This window comes from Varanus komodoensis, unplaced genomic scaffold (assembly GCF_004798865.1).
Source record: "Varanus komodoensis strain SLA01 unplaced genomic scaffold, ASM479886v1 scaffold32, whole genome shotgun sequence".
NCBI lineage: Eukaryota > Metazoa > Chordata > Lepidosauria > Squamata > Varanidae > Varanus > Varanus komodoensis.
In genome coordinates, this window is record NW_025335798.1 from 10,282,600 (window position 1) to 10,307,391 (window position 24,792).

Below are 24,792 nucleotides of genomic sequence, written 5' to 3' on the forward strand. Positions count from 1 at the left end.
TTCTGAACTCTACAGAAAAGAACAAGGACTGGAGAAAAATATTTCCACCAAAGTCACTCATTCAATTCCCGGTCTAATATCAGCAGGAATTCCTAGGAAAAAGCAGGTTGCTTACCTGTTACTGATGTTCTTCGAGTGGCCATCTGTGCATTCACACATATGGGTTGCTGCGCCTGCGCAGTGCCTAGGCCGGGAAGATTGCAAGCTAATGGTTTTGGCGGGAAAACTCCCCTCCCCTCCCCCTCAGCAGTATATATAGAGCGGAGTGTCCGCCATTTTCTCCAGTCTTTGGAGACCGAATGTTCGCCACCTTACGGAAGAGGATGGCATAACAACTTGTTAGGTACCATGGCAATAGCATACAGTACCAACGACATAATAACTCATCGGGTACTAAAGCAGTATCATACGGTCCCAATGAAGAAACCACTCACCGACACCAAGCGGGGCTGGTGACACCAAGCGGGGCTGGCGGGTGGGCTGTGTGAATGCACAGATGGCCACTCGAAGAACATCAGTTACAGGTAAGCAACCTGCTTTTCTTCGTCGTGGCCTCTGTGCATCACACATATGGGTGAGTAGCAAGCTTACCATAGATGGTGGAGGGCAGTGTCATTGAAGAACAGCAGAGAGAACAGTCCTCCCGAATGAACAGTCTTTCCTGGCACGCACATCAAAGCAGTAGTGCTTTGCGAAAGGACATGGAGTGGCCCTAGTCGCGGCTTTGCAGACTTCTTGGATCGGGAAACCCGTGGCAAATGCGGAGGAAGCCGCTACTGGTCTAGTGGAATGACCCTTCAGAACAACAGGTAAGTCCAACTTTGCAAGCTGGTACGCTAACGAACAATCAACAATGGTCTGAACAATCCATTTCGATAGTCTCTGAGACAAAACAGGCAATCCTTGGTCTTGTTGAGAGTACTTTACAGTCTATTAGAACGTCTAAGGGATTCTGTGCATGATCTGTAAAAGGCCAAGCAGCATCATACATCCAAAGTATGCAAGGACCTTTCGATTGGGTTCGACGGTGACGGAAAGAAGGCAGGTAACACGATCTCTTGATTCAGATGGAACGGCGTGGAAACTTCTCAGAACCACCTTCTCCTTGTGAAAGTTAAGATAGGGTGGATCTATTCGAAGAGCACAAAGTTCACTGGCTCTACGAGCTGATGTAACTGCAACAAGAAGAGCCGTCTTCCATGATATGAGACGCATATCAACAGTCGCTAGGGGTTCGAATGGTGGTCTTGTAAGTGCTTGAAGGACGACTGAAAGACTCCACGTGGGCATAACAGGCTGAATACAAGGATGAAGATTCTGCAGTCTTTTCAGAAATTTTCTTGTAAGTGCTTGTGAAAACACCGACGATCCCTGTATTGTACCACGATAATGCAATACAGTAGCTGCATAGATCTTGACGAAGGTTTAAGACCCGAACGATGTAACTGCAGCAGAAACTGAAGAATATTCTCCACCGAAGCTGCTAATGAATTGAATGAACGTGACTCCACGAAAGATGAGAAGCGGCACCACTTCGCTGCATAAGACTTCCAAGTTGATGGTCTTAGCACAGACTCAAGAATCCTTAGAATGTCTGGGTCTAAAGAGCTCGGTCCCGACGGTATGCCTATCAGTACCGAAGCAGTGATGAGGTCTGAACGGTCATGAGTTGAAGTACCGAGTGACCTGGTAGATCTTGGTCCTGAAGCAGTGTCAGTAGTCAACGAATTCGCCATGCTGTGAGGTTCAATGAGGGTAAGTCCGGGTGATGGATGGCACCTTTTTGTTGAGTTAGCAGATCTTGTCTGGATGGAAGACAAAGGAAGGTGCCGTTCGAGATCCGAAGGAGGGTGGAAAACCACGCTTGACGAGGCCACCAAGGTGTTATCAGTATTCCTGTGGCATCGTCGTGCACGATCTTTGATACGACTTTTGTCAGTAGAGGAATAGGCGGGAACACATAAATCCTGAAGTTTGTCCAGGGAATCATAAGGGCATCTCCCATCGATTCCGGTCCTATTCCCGCTCTGGAGCAGAATCTTTTGCACACTCTGTTCTTGTGGGTAGCAAATAGGTCGATGTCTGAATGTCCCCAAAATTGGAATAACTGCATGCAGACCTGGTGATTTAACTCCCATTTGTGGATGAACGACATGTGTCTGCTCAGAGTGTTGGCTTCCTCATTGTTGGTCCCGGCAAGATGGACCGCTAGGAGGGTTATGCCTTTCAGGATGCACCATTCCCAAATGTCCATGGACAGACGAGCTAGGGCAACGGACTTTGTTCTACCCTGTTTGTTGATATAGAAGACCACCACTACACTGTCGGACATAATCTGTACCACTTGCTGACAGACAGTCTACTCGAAGGGCTGAAGAGCCTTGAAGATGGCTAGGAGCTCGAGGTAATTGATGTGACTCGACACTTCCTGTCAGTTGCACATGCCCTAGGAATGAAGTCCTGCGCATACCGCGCCCCACCCGATCAGCGAAGCATCGGTATATAGAGTCAGTGTTGGGTGAGGGGCTATGAACGGGGTATCCACATTCAAGTTGGTTGGGGTAGTCCACCAAGTCAATGTCCATATGACAGCGCAGGGCATTCGAAGTGGTTTGTCAGGCAAATCTCGTTGTGGACGAAAGTTCTTGTTGAACCAGAGTTGAAGAGGACGGAGCTTTAACCTGGTGTGTGGGACAATGGCGACGGTGGCAGCCATGTGACCTAAAAGTCTCTGAATTGAGAGCGCTGGGACAACGTTGTTCTGTTGAATCTGAGAGATACAGGAACAGAGGCTGTCCTGATGAGACAGGGGGAGGAAAGCCCTCGCAACTGTGGAATCCAGGCGAGCTCCGATGAAATCTATCACCTGCATAGGGACAAGGGATGATTTTTCACAGTTAATACAAAGTCCTAGATTGTCCAACAGTGCACAAGTCACCTCAACAGCTGATAGGAGACTCTTGCAGGTCTGCGAAACTATAAGCCAGTCATCCAGGTAAGGATACACTTGGATGCCTTGAAGCCATAAATGTGCACACACCGGTGCTATACATTTCGTGAAGACCCTTGGGGCTGTGGCCAATCTGAACGGGAGGACATTGAATTCGTATATGTTGGTCCTGATGGTGAAATGCAGAAGATGGCTATGGCTTGGATGGACTGAAATATGGAAGTAGGCATCTTTCAGATCCAGTGAGGCGAACCAATCCTCTCTCCTCAGCAGCGGAAGGATATTTTGAAGGGTAGTCACCCGAAATTTCTTTGGTTTGATAAATCTGTTGATATTTCAGAGGTCCAAGATCGGACGAAGACTACTGTCCCGTTTAGGGACCGTAAAATATCTAGAATAGAATCCGCGGAGCCCATTGGAGCTAGAGAGTTGTCGAATCGCGCCCTTACGAAGCAGTTGGCGTACTTAGTCTACTAACAACAGGGAGCACGGTGTAAATCGAATCTGGCTTGATGAAGGAACGATATCGAATTCTATTCTGTATCTGAGCTGGATGATGGATAAAACCCACCAATCAGATGTGATGGACTCCCAAATGGGGAGTCGGCCTTGCAGCCATTCCCCAAAAGGGAGGGGGAAGGGTGGGTGTGGAGGGGGAAGAGAGGTTCGCCCATCCCATCAGCGTTGGCGCTTTTCCATGTCGAAATGACGACGGGCCTGTGGAAAACGCTGGTGGGGTTGTTGTCTCCTACGTTGAGGCTGCTGTTGATATTGTCTCTGCGGAGGCTGGTAGTGGTAGGATGGACGCGACCATGTCCACTTACGTTTTTGTTGTCTAGGCAATTCCATCCGTCTTGCTGTCATGCGGGATTCGTGGATGGACTTGAGCTTATGGTCCCTCCGTGAATGAAAAAGCCCGGAGCCATCAAAGGCATTTCTTCTATTCACTGCTTCATCTCATCAGGGAAGTTGCAATTCCTCAACCAGGCATGCCTTCGCAGTGAGACTGCCCCAACAAGAGCCCTCGAATCCGTATCCACATGATGATGGGCTGTGGATAGTTGCTGTATAGCCACCTGCATACCCTCCTTGATGAAAGCCCTAGCCAGATCCCGTTGTTGTTCAGGCAGGGGGGCGACAATGCTATTCAGCCATTGCATAATGAAGAACTGATACCTGGCCAGGGTGGCTTCGTAATTAGACATATGAAGACCAAGTCCTGCAGCCACGTAGACCCTGCGTGCCAAGGTATCAATCTCGCGGCCCTCCTTATCTCGGGGAGTGGTATGTTCCTTGGCTTCCCTGCCTTGGGATGATTCGACCACCACAGAATTTGGCTTGGGATGATGGAGCAAGAAAGGTATATCACTCTCACGGACCCGATACATGGATTCGTATCTTCTCACTGTGGGCTGAGTCTGTGAAGGCAAGTCCCAAGGTTGAGTCATCGCCTGCCGCAAAGTTGTGATTAGCGATAGGACAATTGCAGGTGACTGATGTTCCCTGACAATGTCACAGAACTTGTCGGTGCTCGGATCTGGCTGGTGATGCGCCTCGATCTCGAGCGACTGAACAAGTCTAGACATGAGCTCCTTGAATGAGATGTGGGGCTCTTCCGGGGACGATGGGCCCGGAGATGTTACGAGAACATCAGGGGAAGTGGAATCTGCATCGGAGTAAGAGTTGGGCCCGAGGTGATACGGCTCCGACGAGGAAGTCCCTGGTGAAGTGGGACGTTCAGGTTCCACATGTCTAGAGGTGGATGGCATATCCTCATGAGTGGACGGTGAGGAATGGTCCTGCGGTTGAGGACGAAATCCAAAGGAGTGGTAATCTTCACAGCCCGATGGATAACTATAGTAGGGCTGAAACCATCCTTCTTCTTGCCTTTCGTCTATCCGGGAATGAGGTGGCGGTGGAGAGGCTGGACCTGGATCCTGAACTCCCGCCGGAGGCATCAGGGTCGGAGACCGAGTCCTGGGAGGGGAGTCTTGAATCTCCCCATCGGAGATAGACTCATGATGCAGTTTCAATAGGTAGAACTCAATAGGTAGAACTCAATAGGTAAACCCTGTTGAGAGGTTGTATCAGAGACCCCGGTGGAGTAACCTGCATCGCCGCCTGAAGCACCGGTACCGATGGTGTTGGTACCGAAGCTGCCATCAGGATCGATGGTGCTGTCAAGCCCAAATCCCTATGCCTCTTCTTATGGGGCAGTTTGGCCACTTTGTCTTTCTTCACCTTTTTAGGGGCAGAAGAGTGATCCGACCCTTCGTGCTTCCTGTTGTCCCGTTGTTTACGCAGGGAGGAGAGGGATTGTTGAGCCGGCCCAGAGGGGGAATTTCCATCATCCGATGGCTGCAGCTGAGGCATGGGCAGCGTGGACAAAGGGCGTTTTCCGGGCATGTTTGAGGATGCAGTTGAAGCAATGGCCTTGTGCTTGGTGGATGGAGCATGCGCCAGCCTGGGCTTTGCCAGAGGCTGATCCGATTGCATCAGCGCTTGGTCCCATAGGAGCTTTCGCAAGCGATTCTCCCTATTTTTTCGCGCTTGCTTCGTAAAAGCAAGGCAATGGCGGCATTTATCCATCCTGTGCCCCTCACCAAGGCAAAGGAGGCACAAGTCATGAGGGTCCACTGGAGACATTTTGGACCCACATTCCGCACATTTGCGGAAGGCCGCCCGCTGCGCCATTGTAGAAAAGGAAGGAATAGAATATAGGAAAGAGGGAAAGATAATATTTTTGTTAATTTTTTTTTAGGTAAGAACGAAGAAAAAGAGAGAGAAGTATAACAATGGAATAATAACTTGGTAATAGGAACGAAGAGCAATAAGAATAAAAGAGCAAATACTGAGTTGAGCAAGAGACGAGCAGGCACGAGGCACAGCGAACGGCGGTTGCAAAAGACTGGAGAAAATGGCGGACACTCCGCTCTATGCATACTACTGAGGGGGAGGGGAGTGGAGTTTTCCCACCAAAACCGTTAGCTTTCGATCTTTCCGGCCTAGGCACTGCGCAGGTGCAGCAACCCATATGTGTGATGCACAGAGGCCATGACGAAGAACTGATGGATTCTCCAGTCACCATCTGGAAAGTTATAGTCAATGGTTTATAGCGTATCTGTAGGCACAGACAGTCCCTTAACATATACAGCTTGAAGGAATGTATTTCCATCTAGTCCATTATTCAGTGTTTATGGTAGCTTATACCACAAAGTACTGAGCAAGGGATCTACTCAAATAGCCATCATTCATTGAAAGGTTGTGGATCCTAAATTACCAAACTAGAGAGCTCATTGAACATTTGAGAAAATGTGTTTGAATTTTTGAAAGAGCTCCCTTTGTACCCTTCAAAATAAAGCAGAAATTGGATGTAAAAATACGACAGGACAAGTTCCCCCCCCCACACACACACACACTTGGTTAGAAAATTGCACTTTAAAAGAAATTAGGAAAGTCTCCAGAAAGCAGCTGTCCAAAGTGACCCAAACACCTCCTCAAACAAGGGAGAGAGATAAAAAGGGAAGATCTCTCACCTTCAAAGGAAATCACAGGATGCTCTCTTCTTGAGCACTGTTGTTCATCTTCAGGATAGTCAATAATATTCTGAGATGCAGAGAGGTGAAAAGTGAGAAAGAAAAGGCTTGGCAATGACAGTGGAACAGCCTTTAATCCTGAAACAACCATGATTGATGATGTGCTACTGTTTTAGCATCCAAGGTAGGCCCCTGGAGGATACCTAAAATATAAAGAAATAAATGAGGAAAAATTAGGATCTAGGAAAACTGAATTTGGTGAGGTTTTTCTCTACTCACATGGTCTATCCATGAGATCAATTAAATATCAGCACTGAAAACATTCAATATGGCATTATAGGTCTTTCTACATGATTAGTTCGTGGACTTGAGGAAGAATGGAGGCAAAACAAGCAAACATTTGATTCTCCAGGGCCAAGTGGCAACCTTGACAGAGCAGGTGGATATGTGCACGAATGTCGACAAGTTATTTTATTTTCTCAGCTTCCTAATCTAGCATTTGCTCTTGGATAAATAGGGTTTCTACCATAGACAATATATTCATTGCTATATTCATTCATATGTAATATCAGTCCTGTAAAATGCAGTGGGACAAGTTTTATAGGTGTTATCAGATGTTGTGTCACAGTGGGTGATAAACAAAGTAACCTCTCTTAGTGAACCTTTTTAAGAAAAGGTAGAGAACAGGAGCAAGGCTATTTTATGTCTTATTGCACATTTATTATGCACTGGATCCAAACAGCTGCCACGATTAATGGAACAAGCAGGAGGTCCCCTTTTTCCATCAACTTCCGGGGTCCAGCTCTTTGTGCAGTCAAGATATGACGCTCCTGGTTCTTTAAAGGGGCTTGTGGGATTATTGTTCAAATGCAAAAAGCCTTTAAATACTATTTGACTCTCCACCTGTACAGCAGTATTCTATCCTCACGTAATGGATTTAGGTAGACTTACTTACTGCAGGACTATACCCGTATCTCTCTTGGTATGTGTGTGACACTGGCTTTGCATAGCAGGGCAGTGCACAGTCAGCAAAGACATTTTAGCAATATTAAGCAGTTTCGAATGAAAGTTCCTGAAATAGCATATCATGTAGGAGGCAAGAGCAGACTTGCAAAAAGTTTGGAAAGGTCTGAAAAATATACATATAAATGCACATGACACTTGATGAGCACTCCAGAAATGCAGCCAGGGCCTTTAAAACATGTTTACGGGGCATGGAAGGGAGGAATTGTGCTGCTTGCCACCAATACAAGGGGCCTAGTGGGCACCTGTGACCTCACAGAAAGCACTCTGCACAGCAAGAGCAATAGGTGGGCTAACTGGAGTACAAGGACAATGAAATATTGCTGCTACAGCAAGAGCGTGCTTCCTTAGAGGAAACATCTCTGGATTCAGCATCAGCTTCATATTTAGTATGACACAGAGGGATGATTTCATTTCATTTATTACATATCTATACTACACCATTACCTAAGCTCTCAGGAAGCTTAAAAATATAACTAAAAATATATTATAATATAATGTACAGGAAAATATAAATATACCACACAGAAAGGAATATGTGTATCTAAAAACGACAGGAAAAATCAAGATGAATTCAAAATCTTATCACGTGATGCTAAATACCCAGGAACAGAAGGTTTTAACCTGGCACTGAAAAGGTAACAGTATTGACACCAGACAGGCTTACTCAGTGAGATGATTTCATAATTGGGGGCCACCATAAAGAAGGCTCTTTCCCTCACTGACAGCTTTTGCAACTCCCTCAGATACATGGAGGAAGGGCTTGGATAATGAATGTGGTGTAGAGGCAGGTTCAGTCTGGGAGAGGTGCTCCATCAGGGATTATAGCTGTAAGCCTTGTAAGGCCTTGTAGGTCACAACCAGCTCCTTGAACTGGAGTTGAAACATTGGGCTTCCAGCACGTGGGTCAGAATCATTGTTATGTGTTCAAACCTTCTGGTGCCTGATACCAGTATAGTAATTGAGTTGTGCACAACATACAGCTTCTGAACTATCTGTTAGAGCAGACCCATATACAGTGCACTGTAGTAATTTAGCCTGGAAGTTACCACAGCATAGACAATAGAAACCAAGTTCTCCCTGTTTAGATAAGATAACTAAGGTTGGTGGAAGGCAGTCTGTACCACCAAGGCCACTAGAGCCTCAGGTAGCAAAGAAGGCTGCATGAGAGCCCTCAAGTCACAAATCCGCTCCTTCTGAGGGAGTGTGTCCCTAGCAAAAAAAGGTTGAGTATCCACCATCTCATCAGAAGAACCACCCACTGACAGCATCTTGGTCTGGATTAAGGTTCAGTTTATTGGCCCTCCTCATACAATCCATTGTTGTAGCCAGGCACCAATTTAACATATCCACAACCTCACTTGAGGAAGAGAACTAGAGTTGCATGTCATCAGCATACTGATAACAATGCATGTCAAAACTCCTGATAACTCCACTCAATTGTTTCCTGTAGATGTTAAACAGCTGTGGGACAAAACTGGCTCTAGCAAAACCACACACTGGAGAATCCAATGGGCCATGCAATATTCCCCAAGGACCACTTTCTGCAGGCAACCATCCAAACAGGAATAAAATTACTGCAACAGAGTAACCCCTGCTCCCAACTCAGACAATTGCTTCTGAAGGATACAGTGGTCAATGGTATCAAAAACTGCCAAGAAATCAAGGGGAATTAATAAGCTCACACTCTCCCTGTCCTTCTCCTAATGACTTGGGTCCTGGATACCTAAAGGAGCGCCTCCTTCCCTATATGCCCTCCTGCCCCTTGAGGTCCTTCTTCAGGAGCCCTCCTTGGAAGAGATTAGGAGGGTGGTTACCTGGAGAAGGGTCTTCTGGTATTATGGAATATGCTCCCCAGAATGGTTCACCTGGCGCCAAGACTTTTTTTCTTTTTGGTACCAGATGAAAACCTTTTTATTTTCCCATTATTTCAATGTTTAATCGGTTTTAATGTGGTTTTTGTATTACTGAATTATTGGATGCTCTGCCCTATTTTATCTGTTGCTTTGTTGTAAACCATCCCGAGATGCCAGTGGATGGATAGTCCATAAAAGTCTTAAATAAATAAATATGTCATCACACAGGGTCACCACAGCTGTTTCCATGCCAGGACCCTGAAAAAGCATTCAACTACAAATGGGACACATATTGCCCAGTTTTAAAGAAAGGCCCCTAATTAGTTGGCCCCACAATATTAACTGCTGATAAATCAAATGGATCTGAAAGGTCAAGCAGAAAATTAAACATTCTTATCATTCAACTAGTGCAAATACCAACCAGAAGAAAGGGAATAGGTTTGCAATCCTATGCATGTTTATACAGAAAGAAGTCCTACAAGTCTCTGCAGCCTCCAGCCAGCATGGGCTGGGAAGGCGGATGTTTTTCTTTCATAACATGCAGGTAGAGGATGTTCATTCTTAGAATGTTTTTAAAGGGATATAAAGAGGTACTTAATGGCAACAATATTTTAAAAACCAGATATTCCACTTAACTAATTATTTTGAGGAAGGGGAGAGATTAGAAATTAAATTCTTCATCCAGCCATTTCAATAATTATTTTCAATTTGCTTCAGAAGGAGCTAAACTCTACAAATACATGTTTCCACTCAATGATACCAGGGAGTGGTGCGCTGAAATTAAACTTTTCTACACACTCCTTGATAAATGAGAAGGAACACTCACCTTGAATGCCTAGTGACTTCAGCAGGATGTCTGACTGAGAAAACCTATATAATCAGGCACTACAGGAACTCAGTCTGACACAAGAGGCTACTAAAATTAAGGGCAGGAATTGCTGTGACTGCAGTGGGCTGTGAATCAAGGTAAAGTTAAGTGCTAAATGAGATAGCACAGGACAGGGCTCACCACCTTTCCCAAGTTTTATTCAATTTCTGAGTGATCTAAGGACAAGATAGTTTTGGCTGAGTCAACTTAAGCTCCTCCAGAATGTATGTGTTCTCATTAATTTTGCCTTTCACTTGTGGAAAATGCTACAGAGAGCTCAGCCATGATAGCTTTATGTACAGATGGTGTCCATCAGCATCTGTTCTAAAGTAACCATTTTGTTCTGAGAAAAGCAGCACGTCTGAGAGGCTTTAAGACTACTTGGAATGGGAGTTGTGGATGGCAGGAGGAGAGCTAGTATCAAACAGGCTAAGTGGGCCCTCCACTGATTGAATTAAGAAGGCCTGTCCCCATGGACCTCTGGGTACCTGCAAATGCTTACCTGGCTACTAGATCACCTCCCCACAGTCAGACAATCTATGAGCATATCACTAAACTGGCCTTATGGAAAACATGGAAAGATTCATCGCAGGCAGGTCCATTCTTTCGAGTACCCTTGCCCCACTTTTGTCCTTTATACCTCAACCTGTTTTTCAAATGCATGTTTCATTAATTATCAGTGAGCCAATCTTAAACTCCCTAAGGTTCTATCTCATTTCTCAGAGTTAAGCTTTTGACTCTTTTGTTCTACCCCATCCTGAGTCCAGCCATAGATCCTTAATTTTCAACTAGATAATTGCACTTAAGTTCAGGCACCGTGCATGTTCTTCCTCTCTTACATCATAAGATTCGATATAGAAACATAGAAACAGAGCAAGTCAGAAGGGTCTCCCGGACCATCTAGTCTGACCCCTGGCTCCAGCCGGCTCCGCTCATGACATGTCCACCATGTGCATGTCCAGCCTATCTTTGAACACCCTCACCAATGCGGTCGCAACGATATGGACAGTCTCTCATTCGTTTATCTTTAAGAATCAGCCAGGGTTTAAATGGTTCCTAAGAACATTCCGCATGAACCTTCTCTCATCCCAGCCCTTGTTAGAGATGTATGAGAAATATGACTGGATGGGAATCGTATGTATTTTCACAATTCAGACCCCTGGATTCCAGTTTATTAGCCCTGCACTGGTGCCAACTTGCTGCTGTCAAGGCAGCCTACAGATTTCTGTATTTAGGACAGGTCGTAACCCACACATTAAAACTATGGAGTTTCCAATTTCCACAATAGTACAATTTAATAAACAGCAGAAATTTGCACAAATTGCTCAATATGTGCTAACTGTGGCATGCCTAACAGATGGAAGTCCATGGGGAAAAATGACTCTGTCTGCTTCTGATCATCATATTGGAAGTAAGCAGCAAAGAAATTCAAAGAGCTCAAAGAAAATGGACTTCCCAGCGTCATCAGATCCCTACATACAGTGCCTAGCCACCTTTGCAGGGCCAGAGTTCCACTCTGCCAAGCCAGCTTGCTGCCTTGTTCACCCAGACAGGTCCATTGCCTCGCATACCCAGGCAGAGCTATGCTCCTTGCTGGAACAACCATTGAGGCTCTCTAGTTAGTTTCCATACATGGCACAGCCCAACCCTGTGAGTTAATTTCATTGCCTTACAAGGCTCTTACATGAAACTGAACCTTCAGTATGCACTGTAGACCTTGCAAGTTCAGAAGTTTATCTATTTGCTTGAGAAGCAGAGATTCTTGGACATTCAGCTGAGGGTTTCAGGACAAATGCAACAACTCATATCCTTATTAGATTAGCTAGTGTTCTCCTCACTTCCTTTCTCTAGTCCCCTTGCTTAGGAATACACTGCTAATTAGATTAGATGACTACTACCACTACCACCACCAAACACCAAGAAAGTACTATCTGCTACAGCACATGCAATCAAAGCAATCCCTGCCCAGCATGACTGCAACAGAGATTCCATATGCTTCAGCTGCAGCAGGGAAAAGCAAGAACAGAATTATCTTTATAGCCTGCTTGGGCATCAAAAAGCTCTTCCATGTTTCTATCTTCTTAACATCTTTGTGAGGTATGTTAGGCTAAGGTAAGGAATGCCAGGCCAAAAGTTACCAGTAATCTCCATGACTGAGAATCGGAATCTGGGTCTTCTGAGCCTTAGTCCAAACCACTACACCATGCTGGCGGCAATTTCTGTTCTAACTGGGGCAGAGACACCTTCATGGCAACAACATCATGCCTGAACATAGTTCACCATGTAATCCACTTATCTACATGTCATTCCCTGAGGATTTTTTTGTTTAAGTTCTGCACCTTGTTTATTTTTCCTTGCTTTTTGTTCTACCCAGTTTTCACCTCTACTTAGCATCTATTTCTCCACAGGATTTCAATGAAATGTATTTCAGCTTATAAATGGCTTCATGACTCCTCCTTATCTTTTGGCTTTCTAATTGCTTATCTATTTCCCTTAATTTTATTGGCATTTACATTTTATCAAATGTAAAATCTCATTAGTTCATTACTCAGGTTTTCATCTCTTTGTAATTTCTTATCTATGAAAGCCTTTCCTGGATGACTTTTGTTTTGTTTAAACTGCATTTGAAGACAGATTTATTTCTTCTAGCCTTTACCTGTAAGCTCATTTTCCTTCATCTCCTTCTTCTTGTGTTCTTTCTGCTTCCTTGCCTTTCTATCCATTAGACTATGCCTGCAGGCTAGACTTGCCTTAACTCTCACTTACTGTCAGTATTTTAAATGTCTTTTAGAAATTATGGGCTGTATCAAAAAGTGCCCTTTCTGATATGGAAAGTGTGCGTCATACTTTAAAGAGGACAGTCCTCAATTTGAAGGCATTCTCTGTTTGAAGGGCTGCCCAATTTAAGTTCGGTTTAAGAGAAAGACTCACCAGAAGAGAAAGCAACATGGTTGCCTACCTACAGTTAACTTTTGGACAGCAGGTACACAGATCACCTGGTCAGTCCTCTGCACTGAATGCCTATTTAAATTCTAGCAATTATTTCTAAATTTTCATCTAAACATACCATTTAGTTTATGCAAATATATTACCTCTTTTGCCTCCCCTTTTGGTGATTAATTTCCTCTTGGTTTTGGAATATTTAACTGGCCAGAACTGGGAATGTGAGCACTGTTCTAGAACCTAAATGCTACAACACTATGCAAAGTCTTGTGCAACCGTTTCCTAATTTTGCATCACTATAATAATATATAAAGTGTACTTAAGACACATATACTTTTCAGGCATAAAACACAAAGCTGTTTACATTAAAATATTAAAAATAAACATCAACACAAATTACATAATAAAGTAGCTGAGATAGATTATAGGGAAGGAAATGTTTCGAAATTAGATTTCTTCCCTTTCCTTGGAAGAGAGCTTTTGAGTACCAATGTAGTATTGTGGTTAGAATGTTGGACTGGGACTCAAGAGACCCAGGTTCTAGTCTCTACTGAGCAATGAAACTCAGTGACTCCCAGCTTAACTTAAGGCACAGGTTGCTGTGAAGATAAGATGAAGAGAACGATGGTCTTGTAAGCTGCCTTGGTTACTTGCAAGAGGAAAAAAGAGGATTATCAATGTAAAAGTACAGTACAGTAAATAGTAGATGTGTGGTTGTAATCATAGTTAAAACACCAAATGTTATTACAACTGCCTGCCTACAACTGCCATGGGCTAAAAACAAATACATTGCAAAAACATAAGTCATACATCAGATCTACCTGGATCACATGAGACATTTGGTTGATGAAGCAGCTGTGTGCTCTTGCTACCTCCCGAGTATACATTCCATTGGATAAAGAGTTGGCCCTGAGCTTCTGCTATTTTTTAGCACCAAAACATTGCAGAAATAGTAACTCTATACAGACAAACTAGACTGGAACATAGGAACACCCTTATGCTGAGCTGGATCTTTGGTCTATCTTGTCAACACTGACCAGCAACAGCTTCCCAGGATTTCAGGCAGGATTACTTCCTTGCCCTGCCTGAAGACGACTAGGAGCAATCCTGGGACCTTCTGCAGGCAAAGCATATGCCCTGCTACTGAGCCACTCTCTAATTACTTAGCCATTGATGCAACACTTCCAGTCAGATTAGTGGACACTAAACCCAAACTTTGCCTTTGTTAGTTCTTCACAGATATCACTTGTAATTGTACACAGATATCACTTGTAATTGGACTACTTTTCTAACTTTCTCTGGAGAACATGTCTGAGCCAAAGAATGTCACTAGTTGCAGTAGGTGGCCCTCAGTGTTCTCTGGTATCAAGGCCAGCAAACAGCACAGCCCTGAAGCACCAACTTCAGAAGAAGTGAAGATGGTTATATGAACAATAAGACACCGCTGCTCTTCAAGACCCCCTGCCAGGCTTCCATTGCCCATGTCCTCATTAATAATACAAAAAAGCTAAATAAGTAATATGTTACTGCCAACTACAATGTTCTTTTCTGGAAACATTCTTTTAATGAGAACATATTCTGCATTGAGAATTAGTTTGTGCTTCCATGATCAAAAAGTGGAGCTGAGAATGTCTAATTGGCTGGCTAGGCACAACTGTTTTTAAATAAGGTGGTAATTCTTCAAGAGAAGCGATTAGGTGCAGACTTCACAAAGAGACTCTGCTGTGTTTTACAAAATGAAATAACATTACTAGATTGGGGCATGCACTAGGAATGTCATGCAGGGGACACATGTAGGTGACACTGATCACCAACAGAAAAAGTTAAAAACATGATGATGCTGAGCTGGCAGCATCTTCTTTACTTCACAGTCAGGGAAAGGAGTCTATGCCTCGTGCACCCACAGTGCAGTCCATTTCTCAAGGGGGTGGGTTAGCAGGCAACAAAGGGAATCATGCCCTTCAAGGCATCTTCCAAATACTCAACTCTCCCCTCCACTCAAAACTCTTGTTTTGCTTCCTACATTTTGAATTATTGTCTCTGCTTTCAGAACTCTTCCTATGGAAAGTTCAGTGTTGCTCATCTCTAGTATACTTTTTTCCCTAATATTTGGAACCACACTAAAAGTAGAATAAAGCACCAAGTTAGCACTTGGTAGCCACTTCAAATTACAATGTGCCAGTCATAAATATACACCATCCTTAGATGCTCATCTGTAGTCTTTCTATGCATCTAGTATGCTGAGCTCCAGAAATTTCTGGAGAATCTAAGGAAGAAGTGCTTCTAAGGATTCTTCATGAGATGGCTAGAAGCTATAAAGTCCAGAACTCAAATCATATTCTATAATAGAGACACAGTGCTTTGCAAATATATTCGCCTCCCATTCCACATGTGTTCCAACCTAGAATTGATACACAGGTAATGTAATGGGCAAGGAAAGCAATACAAGATTAAATTAATTTTTTCTGCAAAGATGAAACTTTCCTCCAAAGATGAAATTCAAGGCCTTGTAACTCAGACTCCCAAAGTTCATTCATAGTGTAAGACTGAGAGCAAAACACACAATTCTGCAGAACAAATTCCATGACTAGGATGTACTCCCAGAACAGGAATCTTCCTTACAAAACCAATCTACAAGATTGTACATGTTCTGTTCTTAGTACAGACTATTCACATAAGTTGTAAAATTTGCATAGCTAATGAGAATTCACCATCAGAAGCCAGAGTCTGTTCCTTTCATAAAATCACTGGGAACCATCTCTATATATGAACATACATTATTTTTAAGGTCAATCAGCCAATGTTTTTCTCAGCAGCAATGGGCATGCTTCATCCCCTGCCTGAATTGGACTGGCTCAGAAATAGGTTTTTTTTCTGAACCAATGCAACTGTTTGAGACTGCCCACCTCTACACAATCTTTCAAAAAAAAAAAAAAAAACCCTCACTGCCAGCCACCTGATTCTCAAAATGATCTCCATTCCTTACCTTAAATTGCACTTATAGGAGATATTGTGGAAACAGCTGTGGTGGCATTCTCTGGGAGCAGTAAGATGACATAAGATAAGGAGGGAGACTGAACCTTTCCATCCTTCCCCTGTCAACATACTAGAACAACAGGAAAGAAGGTCCAATGGTTACAAGGACTGTACAGTTGCCACTGAAGCAGCCTTTGGGCAAACTACAACTCCAAAGAGCCACTGGGGCTTTCCACAGGGCAGGAATGAAGAGATGATCCAAGCTCCTTTCCTACCTGATTGTTCCCATCACTCATCATTGTTGTAGCACTATCACCATTCTACTTCTTAAAGAGAAGGGGGATAATGTTTTGGGATCTATATCACAGGATAAGTAAGACAGAAATTCTTCTCTGGCTTGGATTTCAATATTTAGATACTAAAAAATTAACCTTCCATTAACAAATTCTTGTGCAGTGCACAAAATCTGTTACAGTAAGTAAAAGTGTAAAAGAAAGCCCAACTAAAACAATAAAAATGAAAAATCCCACATTAGGACGTATCTGGCTAGCCAGCATTAAGCCTGGGCAGGCTGGTCACATCAACAGGCATCATAGGGGTAAACCGGAACATTACATACACCAGAGATTGAGCAATCTCCTACCAGAGCAATCTCCTACCAACTGCCAGGTAGCTCAGCCTCCCAGGTAAGTACGAGAACCACTTGAATTCAAATATGCTCACAGCGGGAACTTCAGTCCAATAGGCAGCTACCATCACTACCTGGCCAGCTAAGGAATAAAAGGGGACTCTGCCAAGCTTTCTGGGTTGATTGCCATTTTTCTGTGATCAATCTTATTCTCAAGAATAATAAAACATAGTTTGGGTGCTCTCATCCTTGTCATGCTTAATTGGGTGAAATGTGCCAGGTCCATTCTCCCTGTATCCTTCACCACTAAGCTGGACATTAAAATAAACAAATGGTTAGCTAAACAACTGTGTTAAACACTATCAAGACTGATGTTATGTTGTAAGCCGCCCCGAGGCTTCGGCGAATGGGGCGGCATAAAAATGTTTTAATAAATAAATAAATAAATAAATAAATAAATAAATAAATAAATAAATGTATTTTGAATCCTTTTCTCATTTGCTATTTTCCTCAATGAAAGTAAAGATCTTCCTCAACCTAGTTAATTGTCCCATGAAATGAATTGACAATCGGACTCCATATGAGGTAGTTTCCTATGTTCTTATTAACACAAGTGTTAAGTTAGGTACGGTTGAACCATCACCATTCAAGCTAAGGCTGGAAGTTCCCACAACAAGCATCATTTCATTTATTTATCTTCTTTCGAGGCAGTGCGTCTCACTGTTCATTCCCTCTTTTGCTAGGTTACCTTGACAGATCCTTCTCCTCCATAGATCTTTCATAATTTTACTACTTTTTACATGATAGAAGTTACCAGTACTGCAATCAGTTGACTTGATATGTCTACAGGAACCCCTTCTATGCACAGTTCCCTCAGCTTCAAGGGCTGTCCTACTCCTTTCAATGCAGGAAACAGATTTGAGTGTACTGCAGTGGTTAGCAGGCTTGTGGGATCCAGGAGATATGGGTTCTACTCCTCACTAGGCCACAAAGCCCACAGGGTGATTTGGACCAGCCACAAACTCTCAGCCTAACCTACATCACAGGGTTGTTGTGAGGATAAAATGGAAAAAAGGAGAATTTGTTGGAGCTCCCTTGAATTCCTTGAAGGAAAAGGTCAAGTTATAAATATGATATATGTATTTTTAAAACTCTGATAGCATTTTTCCATGGATGTATAAATCTGCTATCACTGAAATGTTTGGGGCTTTATGTGCACTTTCATGTGTTTACAAGTACACAGAGATTAATATCTGCTGTTTATAAGCAGAAGTGATACTTTTCTCTCAGGTCCCCCCCCCCACCCGCCCGCAAGCATAGCCATCAATTCTACTGTAGTGAAGCCTGTTTAGCCATTATCTTGGGACTAAAACAAGAGGATGGGAAAAATTCTTTACTGCAATTTGGAAGGAGGAGATTTTCCTGTGTGTTAAGTTTGTTTTTGCTTTTGGTTTAAAGAGAGAACAAAGTGGGCGAAGCAGGGGTGAAACTATGGTTCTTTTTATGGTTGGCTAAATTCACCATTTTAATAAAATGGGACTTTAAATCTAAGAAGCGCAGGAACAAATGAATAAAAGAATATTCAAAAACCTCATTGGCTGAATAAACACTAAGAAATATAAATGTTATAAAACCTGACAGCTGTGAAATGCTGCAATGACAGACTGGTCCAGTGAACCGAATATGGTAAAATCTTTCTTTTCTTTTTTTAATCCAGAAACCCTTAATAAAAATGAAGCCTTACCCTCTCTGACTACAATCATCCATCACCAATTGAGATGCCCTTGAGTTCCTCCTGTCAGAAACTTTGTGTTGCAAAACGAAAGCAAAAATGGAGGGAACATTCTTCTCATAGCCCTGGCAAACACTGTGCATTTTACCTATAGCTATGTTTATGCAATGAATAGTAGTTTTGTTTTATAATATAGAACAAAACAGTACAATTATATTCCATGATGTGCCAAATCCATCACTCTTGCTTACAGTATCATATCCTCTGCTGGAGCATGGAAGTGCTTTTTTTCCCTTTAAGTCAGTCACTGTGACTGCCAGATTTCTCCCATGGGGTGAGAAACCAGTATTCTTAAAAGCTGCATTTTAAAGAAGTCAAAATGTGATGCACGTGATCCTTGATGTGTTTACTTTCCAAGCCAACTGGGTGAATTCAAGTAAGCTCATGAGTGGGACACCACATGCAGAAACCATGCCTGATTCAGCATTGACACCCCTCACTATATACTCCAACTCTGCACCCTTTCCTGAGGGAAGAAGCCAGAACACTGTCAGCCCCCATTTCTGCTCTACAATGATCTGTGCTGTGGTGTGCACAGGAGCCTGCAGACAGGCCAGGTAGCAGAAGGAATAACGTCCTCTACAGCCATCGTAGTCTGCTGCAGCAAAAACAAGAAGGAATCATGCTGCACCTAAAAGACTAAGAATTTATTCTGGCACCAGCTTGCACGGACTACAGCGTACAAAATTTACTGGGTACTATTAACATTTAATTTATAGGATAACACTTCATGTATCTGGGTTCAGTGAACCAGTGCCAACTGTGAGCTTTGCCAGTCTCCAAGCCAGGCCAAGAAGTACTAATAAAAAGTTATTTTATTATTTTCATAGAGATTCTCAGAAAAGGTGCTTGGGAAAATCACAAATGTTATGCTTTTGGGTTCTTCTTTAAATGAATTCATGTTTCATCAAATTATGTTTAACATTAGCAAGAATCCGAACAAATAAACAAGATGTATAGAAAATTTGATGCAGGAATACTCTAAAGTGGCAATAACTCTATTATTATTAAATCTACTTTGATATTAGACTTTATGAATAATCATTACACTACCCAGTAAAATCTAACATCCATTATGAATAAGGATGGATTTATTCACTTTGCAGATTTCTTTATAAAACCATCTAGTGATGCAAAGTTATTTTCCTGAAACATTCCATTATATTTAATCAGAAGCAATGAGTAATTTATGATAATTTGTTATGAAATATGCAAACATTTCTTTAGAGCCAAAAAGCTATTTTGTCCTACTGCTTACCCTACCCAGACTACTAGAAGGTAAGAAAAGCTGCACTGTAACCAGACCAAGAGTCCACTGTGTGAATAGCATTCTGTTCACACAATGGCCAACCAGCTGCTCACTTCAAACTTACAAGGAGGTCATGAGTGCAACAGCAACCTCCAGTTCATATTCCTCAGCAACTGGTGTGCATATGCAGGCTGCCTCTGTTACTAGAAGGAGCATCAAGTGCCCAAGACTAGTGACCACTGATAGCCTTATCTTCCATTAATTAGTCCATTCCCCTTTCAAAGTCACCCAAACTGGTGGTCATCACTGCATCATGTGGCAGTGAACTCTGCACTGTGCAAAGACATACGTTATTTTACCTGTCCTGAATCACCTAGCAACCAGCTTAATGAAACAATGACAACCCAAAAGAAAAATCTCTCCCTAGAGAGAAAATTAGAACTGTGCACACATAACCTCAGTCTTTGCATAACAAAGCAACACTCAGTGTCTGATAAACAAGGAAGGGATTGTTCCAAACATTCTGGTTAATAGTCACAACAAATCATCTCTTTTCCCATGACAGCCACAAGTACAAGATTGTCCATCTCACCCAGGATTGCAGTATACGCAATTTCATTTTACAGTATTACAATGGGAGTTTCTACCAGTCACAGTCCTATCGGATCCATTTAGACTAGCCATGGGATTCTCGAAATGTCATCCCCTAGCTTCATGTTTTTACAACACATAAACACCAGTACCAAAGACAAGAGTCTTGACAAGGAAAGCTCATATAATTACAGCAATAAACCTGAGATACTGTTCCTTTAGTAAAAATTCCCCCTAATGCTAATGGAGTGAGGTAAGAAAAACATTTCCCATGAGATCAGTGTGAGACTAACGTTAGGTTTGCCTGTTCAGATCACTATGAATGGCCTTATTACCATGGGTTTGTATGGAAACACTGATAAATGACCAGGGACTTAACAAATAATCATTAGTGTGCCATGATGGCAGGAAATTTCTCAGATACCTTCAGAAAGTGACATTCATTGGCTAATAAGAGGGACAAAGATAGTATCTGTAGCAAGCTTGAATTTGGAAACCTACTACAGGATTTAATATTGCACTGCTTTCTACAGGTTGGATTAAGCCATCAGGCTGGAGGTTACCTGCTCCATGTGAATTTGAATAAATTAAAATGAAATTTTACATTTACAGCATTTAAGCATTAGTGTCAAAATCAGTCCTCCTTATGCCTTTGCACTCATTGTACAGACCACAGAAAAGCAGGAGCAGGTTTCTGTCTTAAAAAGCATATTTTTCATAGAATTTCTGTAAGCAAAGTATCCAGAGTAGACTTTATGGAAGCACACACCCATGAAACCTGAAAATCAGGGGAGGTGCTCGTAATATTCTTGAAGGGGGTCAAGATTCTTAGAAGTCTCCCCTTCTGTAAGATGTTTGCTATATAGTGCCCAAAAAACAAATGGGAAGTGAGCATGTTCCAGCTCTGAGATTTTGGGTATGGTTCTAGGATGGATGCCAGACTGAGAACCTACTGAGAAAGGAAATTAAACCAGCTTTTGTTTGAGTTTCTTATGAAAACATAGATTATATTTCAATGTATGTGATACCATGCTCAGCTGGCTATGCACCTGCAGGAAACACAGATCTGCTACATCCCTCCTCACTGCTTCCTTTTCATAGATGTTGGGGATGGTTTCCAAATCCAACGGAATACAAAAGCAATGTCTGCAATATCCACTGCCTTAGCAATTCTTTAGTAGAAAAAATATGCCTAAAGTAGCTCAATTCCATTTGCACTTAATTTTTTTAAAGGCAGGTGCTATTCTAATAAATGAATCAGAGAGCTAGGTGATGATTTGTTAATTCAGTTTAATTATCTGAAACAGAAATATGCAAGACTAAATTTAAGAGATTGCTGTGAACCTACATAGTGATTTTAATTTAGCTGAAATGAATGGTTCTCTGTTATGTCAATTTAAAGGTCTTCCAGGCTCAATCATTTGCATGTTTAGACAGAAAAAATCCTATAGTTCCCAGCATCTCCAACCATTCCCTTGGGGAATGCTCAAGTTAGAGGCCTTTTCTGTCTAAGCATGCATAGGATTGTGCTCTGAGGGGCTTCTTTTGCCACTCGGAGGATCTGAGACTATTTCACAACACAACCTGCTGAGGCATGCTGGGTGATTCAATTTTGCAGAAGTTTACAGAACTGGAGAAATCACACGCTGCCAGAAGAAAAGAAGAAGCAATCCAGGAACAGTGCAGCATAGGAAACCAAAAGATGAAGCCTGAATGTCAGACCAAAAAAAACCCCAAACAAACCCAACACCCTTCTCCATTTTAATTTGCAATCTACCACTTGCCTTAGCTCACAACTTAAAACCTCAGTGGCATTGTTTCAATATTGAACTGTAAATCATTACAGATGGAGACATCCTGGGGGCTGCGGTTGTAAAATATTTTAGAAGGTACTAGACACAGGCGAAGTTGCCTTACACTGAATCGGACCATCAGTTCATCTAGCTTAGCCTCAGCGCTGTTGACAGAGTGGCAGTGGCTCTCCAGGGTTTCAGGCAAGATTCTTCCCTAGCCTTATCTAGCTCAAGCTGGGGACTTTCTCTATGTAGCCCACTGAGCTGCAGCCTACCCAACACCCTATCCCTACAATAAGGACCTAGGAAGGACAAAGTCTCTCACTTCAGTTCCCTGAAAAGAATCAGGTTCTGATCTGGCTCACTTATTTATCCTTGCACAGTATTCCGGTCAGTATGCATCATCAAGAAAAAAATGGAGTAGCTACATACTACTTCTTGCTGTTCTTGTTATCATTGCTTTAAATGTGCTGTCCTATCACCTCCAACTTATGGCAACTCTATGAATGAAAGTCCTCTAAAAAGTCCCGTCCATGACAGTCCTGCACAGTTCTTGCAAATTCAAGGCTGTGGCTTGCTGTACACTTAAAAAGGATTGAAATTGTTTTCAGCTTACTGTTTCAGTATTTCCCCTTGGTCCAGTGCCACCTATGGAATTTTATTACTGACATCCATTGTTATCTGAATGTCATACATATACGTGTGTGGACATGCATGTCAGATGGGCTAATCATAGGAATTTATCACCATTTATCTACTTGCTTATGAAATTCAAAATTATATTTCAGAATACGGCCACCACTTCAAGCACCATACTATGCTACTGGAGCAAAGGAGTCTAAGCATAACAGTCTAACTGACCCATTCTGTGAATGTAAAACAATGAACAAAAGTTGCAGTGTGGTGTAGTGGTTAAGAGCATGGGACTGGGACTCAGGCGATCCAGGTTCGAGTCCCCGCTCGGCCATGGAGCCAACTGGGTGACTTTGGGCCAGTCACAGTCTCTCAGCCCAACCTACCTCACAGGGTTGTTGTTGTGGGGATAAGATGGAGGAGGAGAGATAATGTAAGCTGCCTTGAGCCCTTTGTAGGAAAAAGGCAAGATATAAATAAAAAATATATATATAATATAATATGCAAAAAGTTGTTGTTGTTGTTCAGTCACAAAGTCATGCCCAATTCTTCATGAGTCCATGGACCATAGCACACTAGGCCCTCCTGTCTCCGTTTCCCAGAGATCACCCAAATTCATGTTTGTTGCATCAGTGACACTATCTAGCCATCTAATCCTCTGCTGTCCCCTTCTCCTTTTGCCTTCTTTTAGCCAGCATCAGGCTGTTTTCCCATGAGTCCCTCCTTCCCATTGGGTAGCCAAAGTATTTGAGCTTCAGCTTCAGTATCTGTTCTTCTAGAGAACAGTCAGAGTTGATGTCTGTTAGGATTGACTGATTTGATAGCTTTGCAGTCCAAGAGACTCTCAGGAGCCTTTTCCAACACCACAATTCAAAAGTGTCGATTCTTCAGCATTCAGCCTTCCTTATGGCCCAACTCTCACAGTCATGCATTACAACTGGGAAAACCATAGCTTGACTATACTTTTATTAATGAAGGGGATGCAAAAGATACAATATGCAAAAAGATTCATGGATGCACATGCACATGCCATACTGCAGCTTCCAAGAGTCCCTGTATTATAGGCTCTTGCAAATACATTTGTAATGCCCCTGGAGCAACTGGCCTTTGGCCTACAGGTGCCTCCAGCAACACCTCCCCCCCCCCCACTGCCTGGTGCTTCAAAGCAAGCAAGAAGGATGGTGGAAGTGTGGGAGGCAATGTTGTCCAGAAGTACAGGCTTAACATTCCACAGGGTCTTCCACTTAGAAAGGAAGAGGAATGACGAAGAATTGCACACCCTTCCCAAAGAAGTAAAAGCTGCCTCTAGGTGGCAGCACCAACCAGCCCACACCTTCAATACAAGTCCTCCATTTCTCCGGGGAAATACAAAAACTTACTTACTTACTTACTGTACTTTTCGCTCTATAAGACGCACCTGACCATAAGACGCACCTAGTTTTTAGAGGAGAGATCCATGGAAAGCTTCCTGATAATCACAGGCACATTCCCCATCACTTCCCCATGGGCTTCATTAAAAGACGAGTTGCCATTTGAAAACACACAGCGACCTGTGATTAACAGCTCTCACCTGCGCCAGAGGAGGGGGGCAGAGAAGGGTGCACTGAGCGCATGCCGGCCAGGTGTGGTGCAGCCGGGCCGGCAGTGTGCCGGCAGTTGTCTTCCGGGCGGCGCAGCGGCAGTGGCAGGTCTTCCCGGGCAGTGGGGGTGAGCAGTCCGTCTCTCCGTGCGGCCGGCGGGTTAAAGCCCGCGGCTCCTCCTCCTCCGCGGCAGGTCTTCCCGGGCGGTGGGGGTGAGCAGTCCATCTCTCCGTGCAGCCAGTGGGTTAAAGCCCGCGGCTCCTCCTCCTCCGCGGCAGGTCTTCCTGGGCGGTGGGGGTGAGCAGTCCATCTCTCCGTGCAGCCAGCGGGTTAAAGCCCGCGGCTCCTCCTCCTCCGCGGCAGGTCCTCCCGGG

At 43.3% G+C, this 24,792-nt stretch overlaps 1 protein-coding gene across 1 annotated transcript in view; it reads right to left on the reverse strand.

Moving 5' to 3' along the window:
• Positions 1–24,792, reverse strand: part of SEMA5B (semaphorin 5B) — a 303,228-nt gene that overhangs the window by 204,086 nt on the left and 74,350 nt on the right. Inside the window, exon 3 of the mRNA XM_044438272.1 lies at positions 6,487–6,689. Within this exon, the coding sequence (XP_044294207.1) occupies positions 6,487–6,637 (151 nt within the window). The 5' untranslated portion in view covers positions 6,638–6,689. The remainder of the gene's footprint in view (positions 1–6,486; positions 6,690–24,792) is intronic.